Source organism: Rhinolophus sinicus, chromosome 17, assembly GCF_057876585.1.
Source record: "Rhinolophus sinicus isolate RSI-liver-muscle chromosome 17, RSI-T2T, whole genome shotgun sequence".
In the NCBI taxonomy this organism is placed as follows: Eukaryota; Metazoa; Chordata; class Mammalia; order Chiroptera; family Rhinolophidae; genus Rhinolophus; species Rhinolophus sinicus.
The window spans coordinates 121,989,902-122,009,628 of NC_142517.1; the positions used below are offsets into that span (position 1 = coordinate 121,989,902).

The 19,727-nt window shown below is 41.9% G+C and overlaps 1 protein-coding gene across 1 annotated transcript in view; it reads right to left on the bottom strand.

Annotated features, from left to right (window-relative positions):
- Positions 1-2,216: 2,216 nt before the first annotated feature.
- The window catches only part of RALB (RAS like proto-oncogene B), a 46,564-nt gene continuing 29,053 nt past the window's right edge, over positions 2,217-19,727 (bottom strand). The window contains exons 3-5 of the mRNA XM_019749095.3: positions 17,637-17,845; positions 13,983-14,160; positions 2,217-11,173 (exon numbers count right to left, since the gene is read on the bottom strand). Of these exons, the coding sequence (XP_019604654.1) occupies positions 11,054-11,173; positions 13,983-14,160; positions 17,637-17,845 (507 nt within the window). The 3' untranslated portion in view covers positions 2,217-11,053. The remainder of the gene's footprint in view (positions 11,174-13,982; positions 14,161-17,636; positions 17,846-19,727) is intronic.

Consider the following 19,727-nt stretch of genomic DNA (forward strand, 5'->3'; position numbering starts at 1 on the left):
AAGCACGAAAAATACAAGGAGTTTTCCCTTTTAAGTGAGACAAAGTTCTCATATGTAATGTGTTCATTATTTTTGTCAAACTATTGTTAATATTCATGTCAAAACTTATTATAGCTTCAAACTGAAAATTAGATTTACTGTAAGTACCTGAAAATTAGATTTAATATAATGTTAAAACTGGTGGTAAGAACAGACCCAAAATGGAGTCACTTTTGTTAGGCTCTGCCAGGACTTAACATCTAACCTAACTACAGTTCCAGCCTCTCCCAGGAGTAGAGTTTTAAACCAATCAGTCTGGAATCATCAGTAAGATAATCTCTCAGGTAAGACCCCTGCCTCCCTTCCCACAAAGAAAGGTGACCCTGCCTGAAACAATCCTTCCTTTTCTTTTGCTAATAACGTTCTTGTCACTCCCAGTTTCTGCCTATAAAAACCTTCCACTTTGTACAACTCCTCAGAGAACCTCTCTGTTTATTAGATGGGAAGCTGCCTGAGTCATGAATAGTTCAGTTGAGCCAATTAGATCTTCACATGTGCTCGGTTGAATTTTTGTTAACACTGGTATGGAAAAGTCAATAAGTACACTGTTTCCAATTTTGAGGAGATGGAACATGAGAAAAGCTTAAAGAACATCCAAAAACAAAATGTCAATTTAAGTCATTAAACAAATTATCCAAAGTACCTACTTAACTAGAGGACGTGGATCTTGGTAGCATACAGGTTTTTCCTCCACAGGAGCGCTAGCAAATTCCTGCCCTTCTGAGTCTCAGGTTACCAGACAGGATGCCTTGAGCCCAGAGACACTTAGCGGCTGGAGGCCCCCATGCTCTAAGCTGGAGGAACTTGACCACTTGTGGCCATAGCAGTCTGGCTGAGAACTGAGGCCAAACCACTCCAAAAGAAGCCCCCCTGCCCTGGAGGGTGACTAGCCCACTGTGGTGACAGAGCTCAGGTGACCCCTGTGGTCCCCACCTCCTGCGGTCCACACCTGCCTTTGTGTAGCCCCTCCCCTCGAGTATGGACAGGAGCTGTGACTTGCTTCTAAGCAACAGAATGCGGCCAATGTGATGGGAAGTCCCTCCTGTGAGGACACCCTTGCACAGCACCGCGCATACACCCTTGCACAGCACCGCGCATCGCATGGCCCCCAGTGCGGTCCACTCCAAACCAGATTTGACAGGTCCCGCCCCGAAGGCACTTCCAACACTGAACTGAGTCCCCACTCCCCGGCGTGACTTCCAGTGACTTGCCACAGCTGGAAGTGGCCTGCTCATGTTCCCATCAGGAAGACAGAACCGTTTGTAGTTCCCTATCCAGAGCTGGCTGCGTCATCTCTCTCTTCATTTTGCTCACATTCTCCCTTTGTCTAGAAGAAACTTCCTCTTTTCTTTGCCTGGTTCTTCCTTCAAGACTCATCTCATGATCACCTCCTCCAGGAAGCCTTCCTTCCCTCTCAACCGGGTTGTTTATCCCTCCATTGTGCGTGAGAACAGTGCACACTGCTGGCATGTGTATTGTTGCGCGGTAGGGGCAGCTGTGCTGGCACGGCGTAGCATAACATGCCGCTCGTCCGTGTACGGGTCTGTCCTCCCCAACAACCCAGAAGCTCCGGGAGGTCAGCACTATGCTCTATTCCACTGTGGATCCCATGTTTAGCCCAGGGCTTGGGACACAGGAGGGCGTTGCTGGAAGCGGTGCCTCTGGCCGTGGCACGACCACCGCCCCAGCACCAGGAGTTTGTAAGCGGATTAAAGGCAAGCCTCGCTTTACCTGTCATTGACGCCCTACCATCACGCACGTTAGCACGCAGCTGGCACGGGAGTTTCCACGAATAGCCTCTGGAGACATAGTTGTGGCAGAATTCTCTCCGTAGCCTACGCAGGAGTTTGCTGGGCTCGTGTCCTCCTTCCAGGGAGGAGAGTCCACGGCCGTCTCTGGAAGCCCCGCTCACTCTCCTGCACTTTTACTGTGGGGCGGTACCTTAGTGGACATTTAGAAGCCTCTGGATACAAACCTGCCTGGGAGCATTTGGAGGCACCGACTGGGGCAGAAGGATGACCTCTAGTGGTCCTTGCTGGTTTGGTTGGTCCACAAAGAGCACTTTCAGTGGTAAAAGATGCACTAAATTCAAAGGCTCTACTGTCTAAAAAGCACTTAATAATATATGCGGATTCTGGCAACCACAACAGAACAAAATGGCCACAGAACTGCACAGGAAATATTAAATATACCGCTTTATTACTGGCAAAATACCCATCTAGTGTAGCAGCAAATAAAATATATTTTATCAATATTTTTAAAGTCTATGAAATTTTCAATTTAAAAAATGCTTTATGAGGCTCTGACGAACATTCCAGATGATGTAAATACAGACGACAGATACATCACAGTGTATATTTCTTAAAAGGCATATTTTAAAATGACTCTTCTCTTTAAAAACATCCTCCCCCCAAAGAATCACTATTATTTTGCAATAAGGGAATTTGAAAGAAATCTCTCTTAAAAGCAGGGCTAGGGGAGCAGCGTGAGGTGCCCATCTTCGTCTTTGGTGAATCTGAGAGCACAGACAGACCTTGTTAGAAGCTGCGGCTCATGGAAGCTGGAGGACAAGCAGATCCTAAAAACCAGGGTTCCAGTTCCATAAAAACCATCCAAATTGTACACACCAGCATATACCTTCTCTAAATATACACCTTTAACTTACCACATTATGCCATTTTCCCCATGGCAATTTGTTATGTTGGAAATTCAGAATAGATAAAATCAGTCTTATTACGCTCATTTTGACTTTTTTGGGGGAGGGGGTTGGGGTGTTTTTGGTTTGTTTTTGTTGGGGTTTTTTTTTTGAGGGAGGACGATGGCACTTGTTTTTTGGATGAACAGGTCGAGTAGAAAAAGTTTGATTCCTTTTGTTAAAGGCAAGTTCTACCAGAATTACTTTCTCCCTGATTTAGCTCAGAAATGAAGTCCTTAACACTCTAGCATGGTCACATGACAATGTAAGTCTGTCTCCTCTGGGTGTTTACTGGACTGTGTGCTCAAAAATCCAGGCGCTCTGAGATATTCTCTTCACCACTTTGCCTCTGGTTACTACTGGTCCTTAAAAGAGAGCCACCACTTTGTAAAGAAACCTTAAGCACTTCATCAGGGCTATCTGATTTCACAGTTGAACTATTAAATTCAACGTAGCAAACTTAAGATCCTACGAGAAGCCAAAAAAGATACGAGGCCCAGAGACGCAGTTGAAGGGCAGGGTCCCCGTGCCCACTGGGCTCACAGCTGCTCACACAAGAAGGACGAAGGGCACACAGGGAAGCAGCAAGTAACTACTTGAGGGGCTGATAAGGGACGTTGAGGAAAGCCACAAAGAAGTGGATGTGACCGTAAAAGCCTTGGCATGTTGTGGGACTAGCTTGCAGTCAGGGCACGTGGAGAGCAGGGACAGTCGGGGTAAGACCCCAGGAGGCTGAGGGCAGCTGGTACGCGAGGTCTGGGCGGGATTCTGTGGCTACAGGACATTTAGGGTGAAGAGATGATCAGATCTGGGCTTTACAAAGGCATTTTATTATTCGTGTTATTATCCTTCAATAAACCTGAATAAAAATAAAGAGTGGGTGAGAGTGACGCAGTCAAGGAATGAGACCCAGAAGAGAGGTGAGAGAACCAGGGGAAATCTAAATCAGGGAAACATTAGCAAATGCTACAAAGACTGAAAAAGACCCCTCTGATGCTGCAATGAGAAGTCACTGGTGACTTTGCCCCAGCCTGGCAAAAATGGAGGCAGACTGCACTGTTTGTGTTCCTGGGACATAAGGCTTCCTCCCCTGGGCCTGAGGTAAATAAGATGCTTTAACCATTAAAGACAACAAGAATAATAATTCCCTACACCTACACATTCAAGCATCTCTGCAGGAAAAAGAACTCTGTACTTACCTAAAGCAACCTATCCCTGATACAGAACCCAATTTGCCAATACAGGTTGATGAGACGGCCAATTGCCATTGGGAAGCGCTGCTAGTTTCAGAGCCCATAAGGAAGACACGCGCTGTAAGAATCCACAGCCAGGGTACAGCCCCCAGCACTTCCCACACTTAACTGGCCCCAACCCTGTGGGCGCCGTGACCCCTCCCAACAAGCTGACAAACAGCAGCCAGGAGCGACCTTTTCCGTTGTGCTGAAGTGAAGGTGCTCTGTGGGCCAAGACAACATCCCGTCACTAAAGCCAACGTGTGGCTAACGAGTGTCACTCACAGTCTCTGTTTACGTAATTTTACCATAGATGGGAAATAAGGATACCATACATTTGTTTTCATTGGATACGAGATTTTAGGAAAGCTTTTCCAGTTGTAACCACTGAAATACATAAGGATTAGTTGGTGACTCAGCCCAATTTATCCTTTTGACTCCTGTGCTACACTTGCCTTGAGATGTATTTGGTTTAATTACTACAAATAATGAAGCTTTTTTTAAAACATCAAGTTGATAGAAGCTAACTTTCCTAAGGATTTTGGAACTTGGAAATCAGGAGACGCCTGGCCTTTGTTAATGCCTCACGAGCAGACAGACCAGAGGAGAAAAGGGATGCGCTCTAGAAAAGCACCGCTGTCCTCAGGGCAGCGGGGGCTTCATCCTGCTCAGGGCTCAGCACGCGGCTGGCAGTGCAGCTCACAGCCTGCGTGGGAGATAAGCCTCGGCTCTGCCACGTTACTGAGCTTCTCAGACACAACCAGAGGCCACGTTCTACCCGTAAGCGCCGCATGCGGGCAGTCCATCATTCTAGCAACTTCTGACAATACTTCCAGTGTAACTGAGACATCTAGCTCGGTGGCACACAGCCGGATGACCAGGAATTAGCAGTTAGCGCTGCGATGTCAGAACATGCGCCCGCACTTGAATTAGACAAAGATGGGGGTGGGGGGCATTACTGGAGGAAGCATCTCCTTCACAGAGACTAGCCATAAGCCCAAGCCCAACTTAGTTTAAATTTACTACATCCTTTCCAAAATCCTCAAAAAGTGAAACTTGTGTACTAACTCATTAAAAGAAGTCGGGTCATCTATATTAGCAACATGAAGTTTAAAAACAGCATTGCCAGGGAGCAAAGCAACAGACTGACCACAACTGGAAAATAGGATTTTCCTAAGTCTGATCACACACACACACACACACACCCCAATATAATCATTAACAGCACAGGTAAGCTAATTCATATTTCTTGACAATAATAAAACAAGAGAACATCCAAAGTAAACCACATTTCAAAAAAGATAGGATAAACTTATTTAATGGAGTCAAACCAGGCTCAGGGAAAACCCATGACACCCTCCTTTAAATCTGATGGCAGAAGACCTGGCCAGACCCAGATCTGACCCCAGTGGTGAGGCCCCCAGGCCCGCTCCCAAGTTCAAGTGTCCCAAGTGCACGCGTAAGGTCAAATCAGTGGTTTCATTCTATCCTTTACTAAACATTGATCTGCAAAAAAAGGAAGTATTAAGTATTTCTGAAAACGAAACCAGGTCAAAATGGAAGACTGTGCTGCAATGCTAGTCTCTCCTGCTTCCTGAAGACTCAAGTCCTAGTAAAGGAAAGCTGCAGAGGGGCCAGTGAATGGCAGAGGGCCACTAGTCAGCGCACGAGTGTGACAAATTTATGAAAGCTGAAATCCAGATGACAAGAATAAGGAAGAGGCTGCAGAGAGGTGGGGCTGGTTCGCCTTGTGGGATCCCGACATGAGCAGACTGAGTGGCAGGAGTACGCAGTGTGGCTGAAAACGGTGAGATTCCGGAGAGGTCTGTCTAGGAAACAGTCTTTACTCCACAGGAAACAATGCGTCTGTCACCAGGGCTCTTCTCTTTAAAGAAACAGAGTGTCCGGGGAGAACCCAGGAGGCCTGCCTGGCGGCTGGTCCCCAGAGCACACCTTCCCTGGTTTAGGCATTAGGGGTCTCCACACTCACCCCCAAGTCAAGCCTGTTTCACAAGCCACGCTTGTGTACAGGGAACCCCTGGCCGATCTTCCTAGTCCCTCTAAGTATATGGCTGGACAACGACATCACTGGATGTTTGAGGGAAATTGTGGCTTAAAAAATAAAGAACAGAATCAAGAGAAAAATTCAGTAAAAATTAAACAAAGGTAACTCTGGGACTCGAACTTTACAAAGAGCTAATGTCCTCAGAAAGTCCAGATACTGAATCCATAAGGCCAAGAACAGTTGCTATGAGAAAGGAATAGAGACAAAGAAAGCTTTTGTACACACACATACTCACACACACACACACACACACACACAATGAGTTAGAAAATAAAGTTCATTCCACTAGTGTACGCTTCAGGAGGGTGAAGGATTTCATCTGTTTTGGTCATTGCTGCATCTTGAGAACCTACAGTAGTCTTGGCAAATCACAGGTGATGAGAAGGAGAGGGAAGGAGAAGGAGAGAAGGAGGGAAGAAGGGAGGAGGGAGGGAGAGGGAAAGAGGGACGGGGGCGGGAGGAGGAATCTGAGAGAAAATAAAGGTGGAAGATACAGGGAAAGATGAGGCACTATGACTCTAGGAGGTCCAAAAGCTGGTGACGGGAGTTCTGGAAAGAACAGCCAACAAGAATTAATCACAGAAATTCAGAAATATATTTCTAGAGCTGAAGAGATATGAGTCTTCCTTTAAAGACTCTACTGGGGTATCAGGCAGGATGAATATAACGAACTCACATTTAGATCCATCACTATTTCAGACACCATGGATAAGAGAAAATCCTAACAACTCCGGAGTGGCGGGGGGGAGACGCAGAGCACCCATTTAAAGGGATGACAATTGGAATAACACCACCTCTAACAGCAACAATAGATGCTTGAAGACAATGAAGCAAAGCCTCCCAAGAGCTAGAGGAAAATTATTCTGAACCCAGAATTCTATTCCAAGCCAAACGAGCAATTAAGTCAAGGAGAAAACTAACAATGCTGCCACACATCTAAGAGACTCAGTGTACCACTAGTGCACCCTTTCTGAAAATGTACTCCAGCAAAATGAGGGTAAAAACCAAGAAAGGAAGATGTGAGACTCGAAACTGGAATTAACCCAAGTGTCCAATGAAAGCAGATGTCAGTACAGCAGCTGTGCCGAAGACCTAGAAAGCGATGAGCCTGAATCAGGTCAGGCCATCACTGAGCTCTCAGTAGGATGTCTTCAGAAGAAGGGAAGCAGATCCTAAGCACCGAAAGAAAACAAAAAGTGGCATCAGGGAAGAGAGCACATAATTATGCTCTCAGCAAGAGCAATCAAACTTCAGGAAAAATGTGCGAAAGTGGGGGTCACTTCAGAGGAAATAGTCTAAAGATGAAGCAAATTAAAAAGGGGTGATTCAGGCAACTGAAGGAAGAGCCCACTTGACCAGACACCAGGAACGCTCTCTTTTGTGTGGTGACGTCAGAACCGTGGCATGAAAGAGACGCACTAACCACGAGGTCCTTGGCTCAGCAATGAGTCAAAATTATGTGTCATAATAATCAAATTGTTGTTGAACTGGTATTCAACATTTAGAATTAATCTATAGAGCAGCAAAGCTTGAGTTATGGTCACAGAATGGGATATTCATGCCATCTCCCTCAATAATCTGAAAGTTGTAACGGAGAAGGAAGAAGTGACAAAAGCTGGGAGGTGAGATCCAGAGGCAACGGCAGGAGTGGTATAGTCTCCCCTTTCAGAGTGGGGGGCCAGGAGATGCTGTCAAGAGTTGACCGAATAATAAACAGAAGTTTAAATATAGTTTTAAAAAGTGTAACCGTCACCAAGAGAGGAATTAAAAACTGACTATCACTGTCAAAAATGGGGATGGGAGTGAGGGAACCAAGTGAGCTAAACCCTCATGTGCTACAGCAAGTTGTCACCGGGAATGTCTGAGATGGAAAATCAAGAAACAATGGCATAAAAATAGTACTCAGAAATACGGGTGTACCTAACGAATGATCTGAGAATAGAAATGGTTAGATAATGACTTTTGAGGAATAGGCCTGGGGTAGGGAAGAGCAAGACTAAATAGCTTCCATTACAAGCACTTCTGACCATTAGAATTTTAAAGCACATGCAGTTACAATTATGATCAATTTAACAAATTTTTAAAATAAAAGTATCAAAGTCAAGTTTACTACTATAACATTAACTGTATATATTAGTATCTGTCCACTGTTAACACTTATCCACTGTTAAGCTTCCATGGTATTTTAGTGTGTCACTTTCTAGACCAGAGGTGAATTTTGTATTTCAGTTGTCATTTACATTTATATCTAATTCACTTAATCTAAAGCATACATTTTTCCCACATTTTCATGTAATTGAAATCAGGATGGACTCACTTAATGGGCAGGCTTTTTTTTCTTAGTTGTATTAGGTTGGTGCAAAAGTAATTGCTGTTTAAAAGGTTAAAAATAATTGCAAAAACCGCAATTAGTTTTGCACCAACCTAATATATAAATTATGATAACAGTCAATAGTGTCTTAGATTTGATGAAACAGGATACTTGTGAAAATATATCTAGGTATTTTTTTCCCCTACATCACTTCATGAAATCATAGACTGTTACATCTTCTATTACTCTGCCTCGCCCTCATTATATTCCAGCCATACGCTGGTCATCGGGGTCTTTTCCTGAACATCTCAGGACCTCCGGACCAGCTGTTCTCTAGCCTGAAAGGTTCCCACACCCACCAACCAGCTCCTCCCATGGCCCGCTCCTTCCTCAGCTTAAATGTCACCCCCTTGGAGACGCTTACAAACGAAAGCAGTTCTACTGCCCAGAAACATTTCCTATCACGTTACCCAGTTTTATTTTCAGCAAAGTATTTGCCCTAATGTTTTCATTTATTTGTATCTCTCCTCACTAAAGCATTCGCTCTAGGAGAGAAGAGAGCGTGTCCACCTTGTTCAACACCACATCCCACCACGTAGAATAGTCCCTGACATGAACCACATGCTTGCATATTTCCAGAACGAATACTTTAGGAAAACAATGCTAGGCTATGGACACAATAGCTAATGATTTAGCAAGTAACTATGCTTCATGTTTATAAATAACATTTCTTCCTTAATTTTCTATGGAAAAGATTCTCACATGTATAAACTTTGTTAGCAAGATCCATTTCTGATTGCTATTCAGTTAAATATAATTTTTGACATATATTAATAGCATATACTAATACCAAGAATAATTTCCATAGCATGAAATAATTCATACCATCTTTAATTTATTTGTACATATTCCAAATCCACCGACTCTTGACTGGAACTGATTTCAAACTGGTGGCAAACTAGGATGAAAAGAACTAGGTTGTGTCAAAAATTCAAAAGTGTGATTCTCTCCGACTCTTTCAATTTTAAGAAGGGTAGTCATCTCTCCCAAAGGAAAGATGAACTTAACATTGAGGTTTATACTTATCACTTTATTTCCCACAGCCCAATTTAAAGGATTAACTGAAGTCAAGTTTGTCTGCTATTGCCGAACATCAAACAAGAACAATTATGAATAACATACTGTCAATTTCTTTAATACTTGCATTTCACATGTATGACAAAAGGATAAAGTAAAAAGGCTGAAATCCTGAAAAAGTATATTTGTCTGCTTTTATAAATTCAAAAGCCCATTGTTCTTTGGGAGGTGATACAAGATTATTTTCCAGTCAGCTCATAATTTCTACAATTTCTATAGTAACCATAAATTTCAAAGGTTCCTGTTCTCTCCACCCCAATTCATTTTTGGCACCTGTGTGTAAAATGTCACTTCTGAAAAATGGGGAAAAAATGTGAATGCTGGGTTTTTATCACAGCACTCTTTTCCTGATGGAAAATTTTCTGATTGCTGAATTGGAATATCGATTCAAGAAAGATTAACAATATCTCATCAATAAAAATCTTTTCCTAACTATATGGCTGTCTCCGAAACAAATATTAGAAATAGCAGCCAATTCTCAGAGATACAGGGGCAATGACTTATCCTTCCCCACTTCTAATTTTAACTTTAGAATTACTCAGCAATTCTATGAGAGGTAGAATGTCTGGCACAGGCTCTGGCTTCATGATTTTAGAATACAATTTTAACTCATCACATTCTTTTGAAGAACTCATGTTCCACTTAAAGAAACAAAAGAAGAGGTTTTCCCACCTCAGCGTGCAAAGAGAAGCTGATCAGGAGGACAGAATGTGTTATTACTGGTTGTAGAAGGAGCGGCCTACCCATAGGACTGGCAATTAGCAGAGGATTTAGCAAAAAGAATGGTTTAAAAATCTGATCAGAAAAGTGTATCATTTATAAAGTATTCTACTCTTGAGTCTTCACTTAGTCTATTAAAAAGAAGCTCCTACACAAAACTCAGGATGCTACAGGAGGAAAATAGCCAACACAGCCTATCATTGGCCAATATTTAAATACAAAAAAAATACAACTTACATTTTTCATATGGGAGATTTATGAGCTGGGTATTGACCTCTTTGGCCCAATTCAAATTTATTTTTTTAGCTATGATTCAGATCCATTGGGTATTGCCAAAAAATGTATCAAAAAAAAAAAAAATCTTTGAATTTTTCAGCATCATTAGAGTTTAACAGATTTTTCTGAGTACTACGGTTAAGCTGACAAGGGTTAGGGAAGTCTTACCCCACCCCTTCTCCCAAAACCTAACAAAATAAGACATTTTTATTTCAAAACAAAAGAAGCTAATGTTATGAAACTGGGGGCGGGGGTGAGGGGAGATGCTACGACAGTCCTCTTTCATTTAATAAATGTTGGACTATTTCCTACCTCTAGCACTATATACGCAGCTAAACTTCTGGGAGGGAGAAAGAAGGGAACCCCCAAACTCCTGACAAAGTAGCCAGTCCATTGTAAGGTCAAAGAAGTATTTCTCCTGCCAGCCACTGATTCACAAGTATTTTTCCCCGTGTAAGAAGTGTGCGTGAATGAAGTTGGGGTGAGCAGGGAACACACCAAGAAGCGGACCACAGTCTTCTCCTAACCGCCCACCCTGTGTCCTCAGCTGCGACGGGTTTCCTCCCGCATCCTGGCATTCACAGTAAGCAACATCTTTCTTTAAAACTCTTCTTGTTCTTGCTGCTTTTCTTGCCATTCTTGTCTTTGTTTTCCGACATCTTCTTTGCTCTGATTTCTCTCATTAGATCAAAGAACACCTGGTGTGAGGAGGAAGGGGTGAAGAGAAGAGGGAAGAAAAAGCCTTTAATGATATAATGAAGCAATTAGACTGAGCATAAAGCCAAAGTTATTTTTATAAGCCACATGCCATCAAAAACAAAAAGTCTAGAGCAAATAAGAACAATTAACATGAAAAACATATTCTAATTCTACTGTATAAACATCTCTGCTCGTATCATACAACCAGTCCACCTACAGACAGAAGCATCATACTGTTACCACCACTCACAGCTTATTTCAGAATGACAAAATCTTTTCCTCTCATAGTCTGGTGAAGGATAAAACAGCACAGAACGGATCTACAACAGTTCATGACATTTACAAATATTGAGAGTGACAATAGTAAGCAGACTTCCTAGTATTTCCAACCACCAGAAAAGGAAAGAACAATACAAGTACCTGTCTCTTATTTAATCCTTATCACCCTGTCAAGGTAGCAATATTACACAGGACAGCATTCCCAGCGTAACTCCACAAGAGCAGACTTGGGAACACAGTGGCAGGGAAGAAAGGGGGCAAGAACCATAAACAAACGAAGGCTCCTGCACTAAGAAGCCGGGGAAACGGGGAGAGAGCGGTGTCCTGGCACCCCTCCCCATGAATGCCCCTACCTACTTCTCAGGAACAACCTCTCTTCCATTCCCTGCTGTGTCAGCTGAAAGAAACCTTATCAAGAACTGCCGAGACTTGTCCTCTGGATGCCAGGGTTACTTAGATACGATCATCATTTGTCACAATAGTTTGGGTTTTACCCTCTGGTGCCAGAATCATGCCAAAGTACTGTCTATATTCAAGCAGACAAAATATGCCTCCTACAAAGAAACATTTGAGATTTCTCCTAGACAATGACGGAGACTGAAAGTGGGAGAGCGGAGTGTAGGTTTTTATCTTTGGACGGCCACACAAAACCACAAGCTCCCTTTATTTTCAAGACATACCTTCTTAGTAGAAAGCAAGATCAAGCTTTCTGTGTGGGACTTCATGAGCATTTCCCACCAGCTCAGAACCCAGAAAAGGGCCCCCTCTAAACCTAAGCACCCCCTTTTCTCCAGCCTCTCAGGAAAGCACTCCACCCATAACAGTAACAGTGAAGCGCTTCATATGTTACAGGTTTTTCTTTCTGTTCTAACAGCAAAAGTCAGGAGGAGGGTAATGGAGTGTGTCCAACTTAAAAGACGACAAAGTTGTTCATCGGCTGATCTTATCAACAATCTCCTTTCGTGTACATTGTTTACAAATGAACACAATGCTGCCAGTCATAAGTTTCTGCTGGTTCCTGTTTGGCAGGTCAAGCTGGTCGAGAGGAGGAAGGGGAGATGGCGAGCTACTGTGCAACAGAACCATCCATCAAAAAAATGCAGTTCCACGCCAAGAAGGCCTGCCTGATTTTTTGAAGATGAAATATATGTCTAGATTTCCTGTGTTTTCTACAGCTAGGAAACAACTTGACAGAAAGAGATTTGGAATAGCATAAGAATCAACATAAGAGCTGAGATAATAACACGAAGAAAAAGTGGCTGACGAGTGACTACACATTACACTGCAGACTACAGCTAAACAGATTATGCTGTAGGTGCTGCCAAAGTGTTTCTAAAGTGAACCCCTTCTAATGCAACATGCTATATACCAATGTTCCTTTTGTAGCCTTTCAAGCTAAAGGAAAGCTGCTTATAAACCTCTCCCTCTTTAGGTAAGAGGTAAAGGAGAATTTTTTCGCCATAAGAAAGAGACATGAGACGCTGATTGGAGGATTCAGACGCTGACGCTACATGACACAGAGCAGACATATCCACTGCGTGGCAGCCGAAGAGAAATGGGTTTAGATTTTACAAGAGTATCAATTATGAAGTAAGAGCTGATGAGCAAGGTGAAGGTACAGGGAAAGCCTCATTTTCAGGTTGTCTGTTTTAGCTGTATGACAACTACTTTGAGGCTACATTTTTTCAAAAAAGATCGAACAATCGCAATCACTGATAGGTGGATTTTCAAACTGTCAACGCTCAGCATTATCAACGTCATCCTTTCATCAGCTTCTGAGATTTGAGTGAGAAAGTCCGCTGGGGATTGGTAAGGGAGAGAAAAGAAATCCCTGGAGAGTTGATTCCTGAGGGTAAATACGATGTAGAGACTCAATTCTAGAGACAAAACATGTTGCTCTGCCTGTGGATGATAAGGTGAAAAAAAACAAATCTAACCAATAACTCAATGAGAGAAAAATCAAGACAAGCCGTGTTTCTTTGGGGGACTCCCCAGCAGCAGCCGGCACCCCCAGCCCTGCGCCTGAAGAACCACAAGCTATGGAAGATGAGAGAGCACGGGAGGCTACAGCTAAGTCCTCGCTTAACGTTGTGGCTACTCGTATGTTCTGCGAACCAAACCAATTTTACCACAGGCTAACTGATATAAACAAGAGTTAAGTGCCGATGGCATCTCAGCAACGTTATAACAAAAGGACACTGAAGGAAACTTATTTGAGGACCTGCTATATTTATGTCCATCCTTCCAGCACAGTCTTTACCAACCAAGGACCTCATCTCACCATACTTCCAAGGGCTGTGGTGACATTAAGCATACTCTAACAAGGCTGGTGACAAACTGAAAGGGGTCTGGGTTGTTTTAAATCCGGGGTCAAACCCTCCCAGTGCTTCTCACTATAATGACGTACAGCTGGAAAAATCAGTCCTCCTCTAGTTTCCATAAATGGTTCCCTTAAAACCAAACAGCCCAGGCGTCTGCGTTCTGCTGGTTCTCAAGTCTGTTTCCAAGAAGCACGCGGCGCGCGCCCACCTTGTCCACGTTGGCCCGCGTCTTGGCCGAGGTCTCCACGTACTGCACGCCCCACTCCTCCGCCTTACTCCGCGCCTCCTCCACCGGCACCTGCCTCCGCTCCTCCAAGTCCGACTTGTTTCCCACCACGAGCAATGGAATTTTATCTTCTTCAGCCTTAACACGGAGGATCTGTTCCCTAAGGCGTTACAGCAAAAATAAAGCATCTAAAATGAAAGGCTTTCCAAAGGCAGAAGGAGAACCCGCTGCCCTCGGGACACGTCCCATGGACGCACTCCCCAGATCCTGTCATAAACGAGATAAGGGTTTTCAAAGTCTGATTCTGAGAATGACCTGGCGTGCTTCTCATAAATATAGACTTCTGGGCCCCACAGTAGCCCAAGGGAGTAAGGAAATGTCTGGGTGGGCGCCCAGGTTCTGCATGTCAACAGGGTCCCAGTTTATGCTTAGGCAAAAAAACAAAAAAGCCCCAGGGACCTCTGAGACCAAAACAAGCTGAAAGCAGTATCATCATACATAAAATGCTTAATAGTCCCCTTGAAAAAATGGTATAATTTCTTTGTGAGAATAAAAGCTATGAAATCCACTGTTTTTCATATGGAAGATGGTGTGTGCAGTCTATTAGTATATTTTGAAATCAATTTAGTGTGTCACAACCAGCAACTTTTTTTTGTCACTGAAATAGCATAAAAAAGGAGCATCAGAGGGAACCTCTACTTCTAAAGATAAGTATGGTTTTGTGATACTTCTGTTTCAATTTTATCTAAGTGTGTACACACCTGTCCCCCCTACCCACCCCCACACTGGGGTTTCCATTTAGACACAGTATGTTACAGGCCACAGAATGGTGGGGAACTGTTGTGTTAGACAGTAATTATATTTAATATGCATTATTTTTCTACTACAAAGTGAACAAAAAAAATGAAAGGAAACACTGCAAGGCTTATGGAGAAGTACTTCAAAAGCATCCCCTCTGAAAAAGACATTAAATTTAACCTCTACTAAAAATAATCAGTTCTATAAAGTTATTAATCAAAACCAAATATTTAAAAAAAATTATTCCACTTGCACTATTTTGATCTAGTGGGGACATTTCTACTTCTACATTCAAATACATTCCAAAAAGAGATCCCTTTAAAAATGTATTTGGTGGAGATCGGCACTGATTTTTATGTGATATAGGATAACATTTCATAATAATAAAAATATTAAAAAATTTTTCCATATAGTCAACTGAAGTACCAGATATCAAATATTTTAAGAAAAATGAAAAGAAGAAAAGCCTCTAATTGAAAACTGCCTCTAAGTAGCTTTGCTAGCCCATACATTTCAACAAGGGTCAAAGAGCACGCTATATTCAGAAGTTATGTGATCAACATAAACTATAAACACAAAAACTGGTAGCTTTCTGGCTCACTAGTCTTCCAGAGGCGTGTCAAATCACCTCTTTACTACACACATTGATCCAAACGTGGGAGGACCAAGTTCTGGTCTCTTGTAACAAACCCTTCTCTCTAGTTTATGGAGTATGTCCAGGAAAAGTGTGAAGCTAAGAGTGTATTAACATTTTGTTTTATGTTGGGATCTTTCCATTTGGAAGATAAATACAGAAATGCTCTATTTTAAAACTGCTAACAGGCATAAAGTAAAGTGACTGAGTTTAACCACAAAGGCTCAGATAATCTACCTCCATTCTTCTGATTCCAATGACATGAGAAAGCTGGACAGCGCTGAGACCTGTATCTAAATGTCAGAGTTCAAGTCAGAAGAAGTAACTTCCCTTCCTTTTCCTTCTAAGGATCCCTCTTCTCTCATCACAACCAAAACCCTTCTCCTAAGATGAGATGAGACTCTGTTCCAACTCTATGGGAATGCATATTATCCGTGAGTGTGCGCACGCACATATGTATGCATGCGTGTGCGTGCATGCGTGCGTGTGTGTGTGTGGTGATTTGGAAGGATAGGACAGGGTGGCACCATCTATTTCCTGGAGATGACTCTTCTACGGCCCAACATTTCGTTTATTGGTGAGTCCAACGGCAACAGGAAATGAAGAAGCTCAGGACAGGGCAGAAAGTCAGGCAGTGTCTGCACCTGCCCTGTTTTACCTCAAGGAGACATAAGAACAGGATTATGTAGCTGCAAACACAATTATGAATCCATGGGCTGTACCCACATACAGAAGTCTCTAGGTGTGTCAGAGACATGTAAAAATTACTAGGACGTCTCATAAGGGGTCCTAGTCATTTGACAGATCATCACAGCACACACACTGTGGTTCCAGAGAATTGATACCCCACTTTCAAGTCTCTGCTGGTTTACAGGAGTTCACCCCTTGAGGCCTCTCTGGTTTGTTGCTGCCTCCCTCCAAATCTTAGGGGGATATTTAGCTTCCTCATTTTCACCTTTGGTTGATCACCTTAATTTCTGACAAACTTGCTAAAGAATGAAAAAAAAATTACTGTTTGGTTTTTTTTTTAGTTCCCTGTTAGACTCTAGATCTGGTTCTTAAAATAAAAAGTCGTCTGGACAGATGTTTATAAGGAGGATAGATTAAAAAAGGCAATGGTGTAAGACAAATGAGAAGTTATAGGGTAAAGAGAAAGATATCCTTCCCATTAGAATTCCCATAAGAAGTATGCCTAATGGCTCACTATTTCCTTATAACAAAATAAACTTAAGGTATCTTAACTAGCACATTTTTTTTTTCTTTTAATATTTATTGGGGAATATTGGGGAACAGTGTGTTTTTTCCCCAGGACGCATCAGCTCCAAGTCAAGTCGTTGTTTTCAATCTAGTTGTGGAGGGCGCAGCTCACTGGCCCATGTGGGAATCGAACCGGCGACCTTGTTGTTATGAGCACTGCGCTCTAACCACTGAGCCAACCAGCCACCCTAAGTAGCACATTTTCAAATGAGTTATAGCAGTGAATATTCCGCTCACTGTGTAAGGACCATGTGAACATGTGAGAAGGCCTGGGGATACGACACAATGAAGGGTGACTACTGTTCCTGCCCTTATGGAATTTATAATTTTAAGCAACATTTCATTTCATTTCACCAACAAACAAATGCATCTTCAGATAAAGAAACAGCATCTCTGATGCTAAATAAACCTTCCCAGAGTCACTAAACTGGTCAAAGGCAGGGCAGAGATTCAAACCCAGATCTGCCTGGTTCTTTCTACCTTATGGTTGCAGCAAATGGTCCCTCTGACTCACATCTTTCACTCTGCTGACAATGTTTCATAAACCTCAAAATAGATCAAACTCATTACTTTTCCAGCAAAATTATAAAAAAGATAAAGATGGTTAACTCTCACCAATCACTGTCTCTCAGGATTTTTATGAAAACAGAACAACAGGTTCTTGACTACACAGAATGGCTTTGTCCTGTTTAGGGGCAACAGATTCTTAAGGTAATTTATAGTCAGAACTATTATAAAAAAGGGAAGTCCAAAGAGATTAAAACAAATGGTGAACTACAATGTGCCAAGATTCAAAAAGCTCCAGAAAATTCTTTAGACAGATTCTTCCTAATCACAAGCTCAACTTTCTACGTACCACGATGCTCAGCCCCAAATTCCTTGGAAGCCAAGTCACAAGAAAGGAAGGCAAAACGCCTGCTGGAGGCTGGAAGCTATTCCCGAAATACCTGAACTCGGCAGTTGCTGTAAACGATTCGTGTTCTGTAATTGAGAACACCAGGAGAAAACCCTCCCCGCTCCGAAAGTAGTTGTCTCGAATGGCTGCATAGTCTTCTTGTCCAGCGGTGTCCAGAATGTCTATCTGGACTTCTTCTCCATCGAGAACTACTTTCTTTCGGTAACTGTCAGCTTTGGTGGGTTCATAGTCTTCCACGAACTGCAGAAATAAACAGCATTATCAGAAATTAATGAAGTTTTAAGGGGAATAAAATCTGCCACAAAAACAAATATCAGCATTTGAGAACTCTGCCTGCTTTGCCAGCTGAGTGGTACGAGGGCCCGAAGTTATCATGCTATGTGTGCGGCACCATGAAATAAAAACAACTCCGTATAGAACACTTCTGTTTACCGCTCTCTGTTCTATCATTTTTTATTTTGTTTTTAAACAAGAGCAGATATTCCCATGTTACAGATGAGGGAGCCAAGCACAGAGCAGAAAACTGGGCAATACTGTTGTCAGTAAAAAATTCTAATACAAACACTGGCAAGGGTGCGAAAGAGGAGCTCTTTTTCATAATCAACAGAAGTACACAAGCCATCTGAAAAGTTACTTGGCAAGAGATACAAGAGGTTTAAATAACTATACATGATAAACTCCAAATGGGTCAAAGATTAAGTGTGAAAAATAAAACCCTCAAGTACTAGGAGAAAATGTGGGTGAAATCCCTTTATTACCTTGAAGTAGGGAAGGCCTTTTTAACTATGACTCAAAATCCAGAAGCCATGTAAGAAAAAAATTCATAAAAAAAAGAAACAAAAAGAAAAACTTCTGTTTGGCACAACACATCATAAACAAAGACAAATGATGAACAATGAAAATATTGAAGCCATATTACCAAGAGCGATATACAAACAGTCTCTAGAAACAGGGAAAGTGGAAAAAATGATCAACAATCCACTGGGAAACAATACACAATTCACAGAAAAATAAGTACATATGATGATATGATGTTAAATACATGAAAAGGTGTTCATCCTCACTAATAAAGAAAACAAAAATTGTAACTGCACTGCGATACCGCATTTCACCTACCAGAACAGCAAAAATCCCCAAGTCTGACCACAGACCCTGGGGGAAAGGTACCCTTGTACATCGCTAGAGGGCGTGGGGAACAGCGCAGTCCTCTGACATGACTATGGCAACACCTAATACAACGAGAGATGCACTTGTCCTCTGTCTCAGCCATCCTGCGACTAGGAACCTAATCTACAGAAACACCTGCATGAGAACATACAAGGTTACTCACTGTAGCATTGTGTGTAACAGCAAACGATTAAAAACCACCCAAGCGCCCAGCAATAGGAACCCACATAATGGAATACCATGCAGCTATTAAAAATGAGGAAGAACGTTATGTACTGATATGTAAAGATATCCAAAATATAACAGCCTACTGTTTGTACAAGGAAAGCAGGAAGAATAAAAAATAAGATATATATTACGTATATATACATACATATGTATATATATACACATATACATACATATATATAATGAGCATGTTTTGGCACATATATAAATCCATATATCCATACATATATGTCCATATATCCATACATATATATCCATATATGTATGTATATGGATATATGTATTTATATATGTGCCAAAAAACACCCTGGAAGGAAGGACAAACAAAACAAATTTAAAAGCTGTTAAACAAAAAAACTAAAGTGAAACTAAATGCATGTTAAATGGGTAATGTAGCCACATAGAATTATTTCAAGAGACTTCAAAACAGAAGGTTTTGATAGAATGCATCTCACTAAAAGAGACTAAGGACAAAAAAATTTCCAAGAAATGGTAAACTTCCTTCAGTGCTTGTATTATTTAGTAATAATGATACTAATATTTCAAAGCTATTTTCTTTATATTACATTATACACCAAACAAATAATTACCTTAATGATTCAGAAAAAACTAAATTAATGACAGCAGTGAATGTGCTGTTAAAATTGAATCGGTGCTGGTATATGTAAGTGGATCTCCACATGCATAAGAACAAATTTTGACCCCTACTTCACATCACATACAAAAA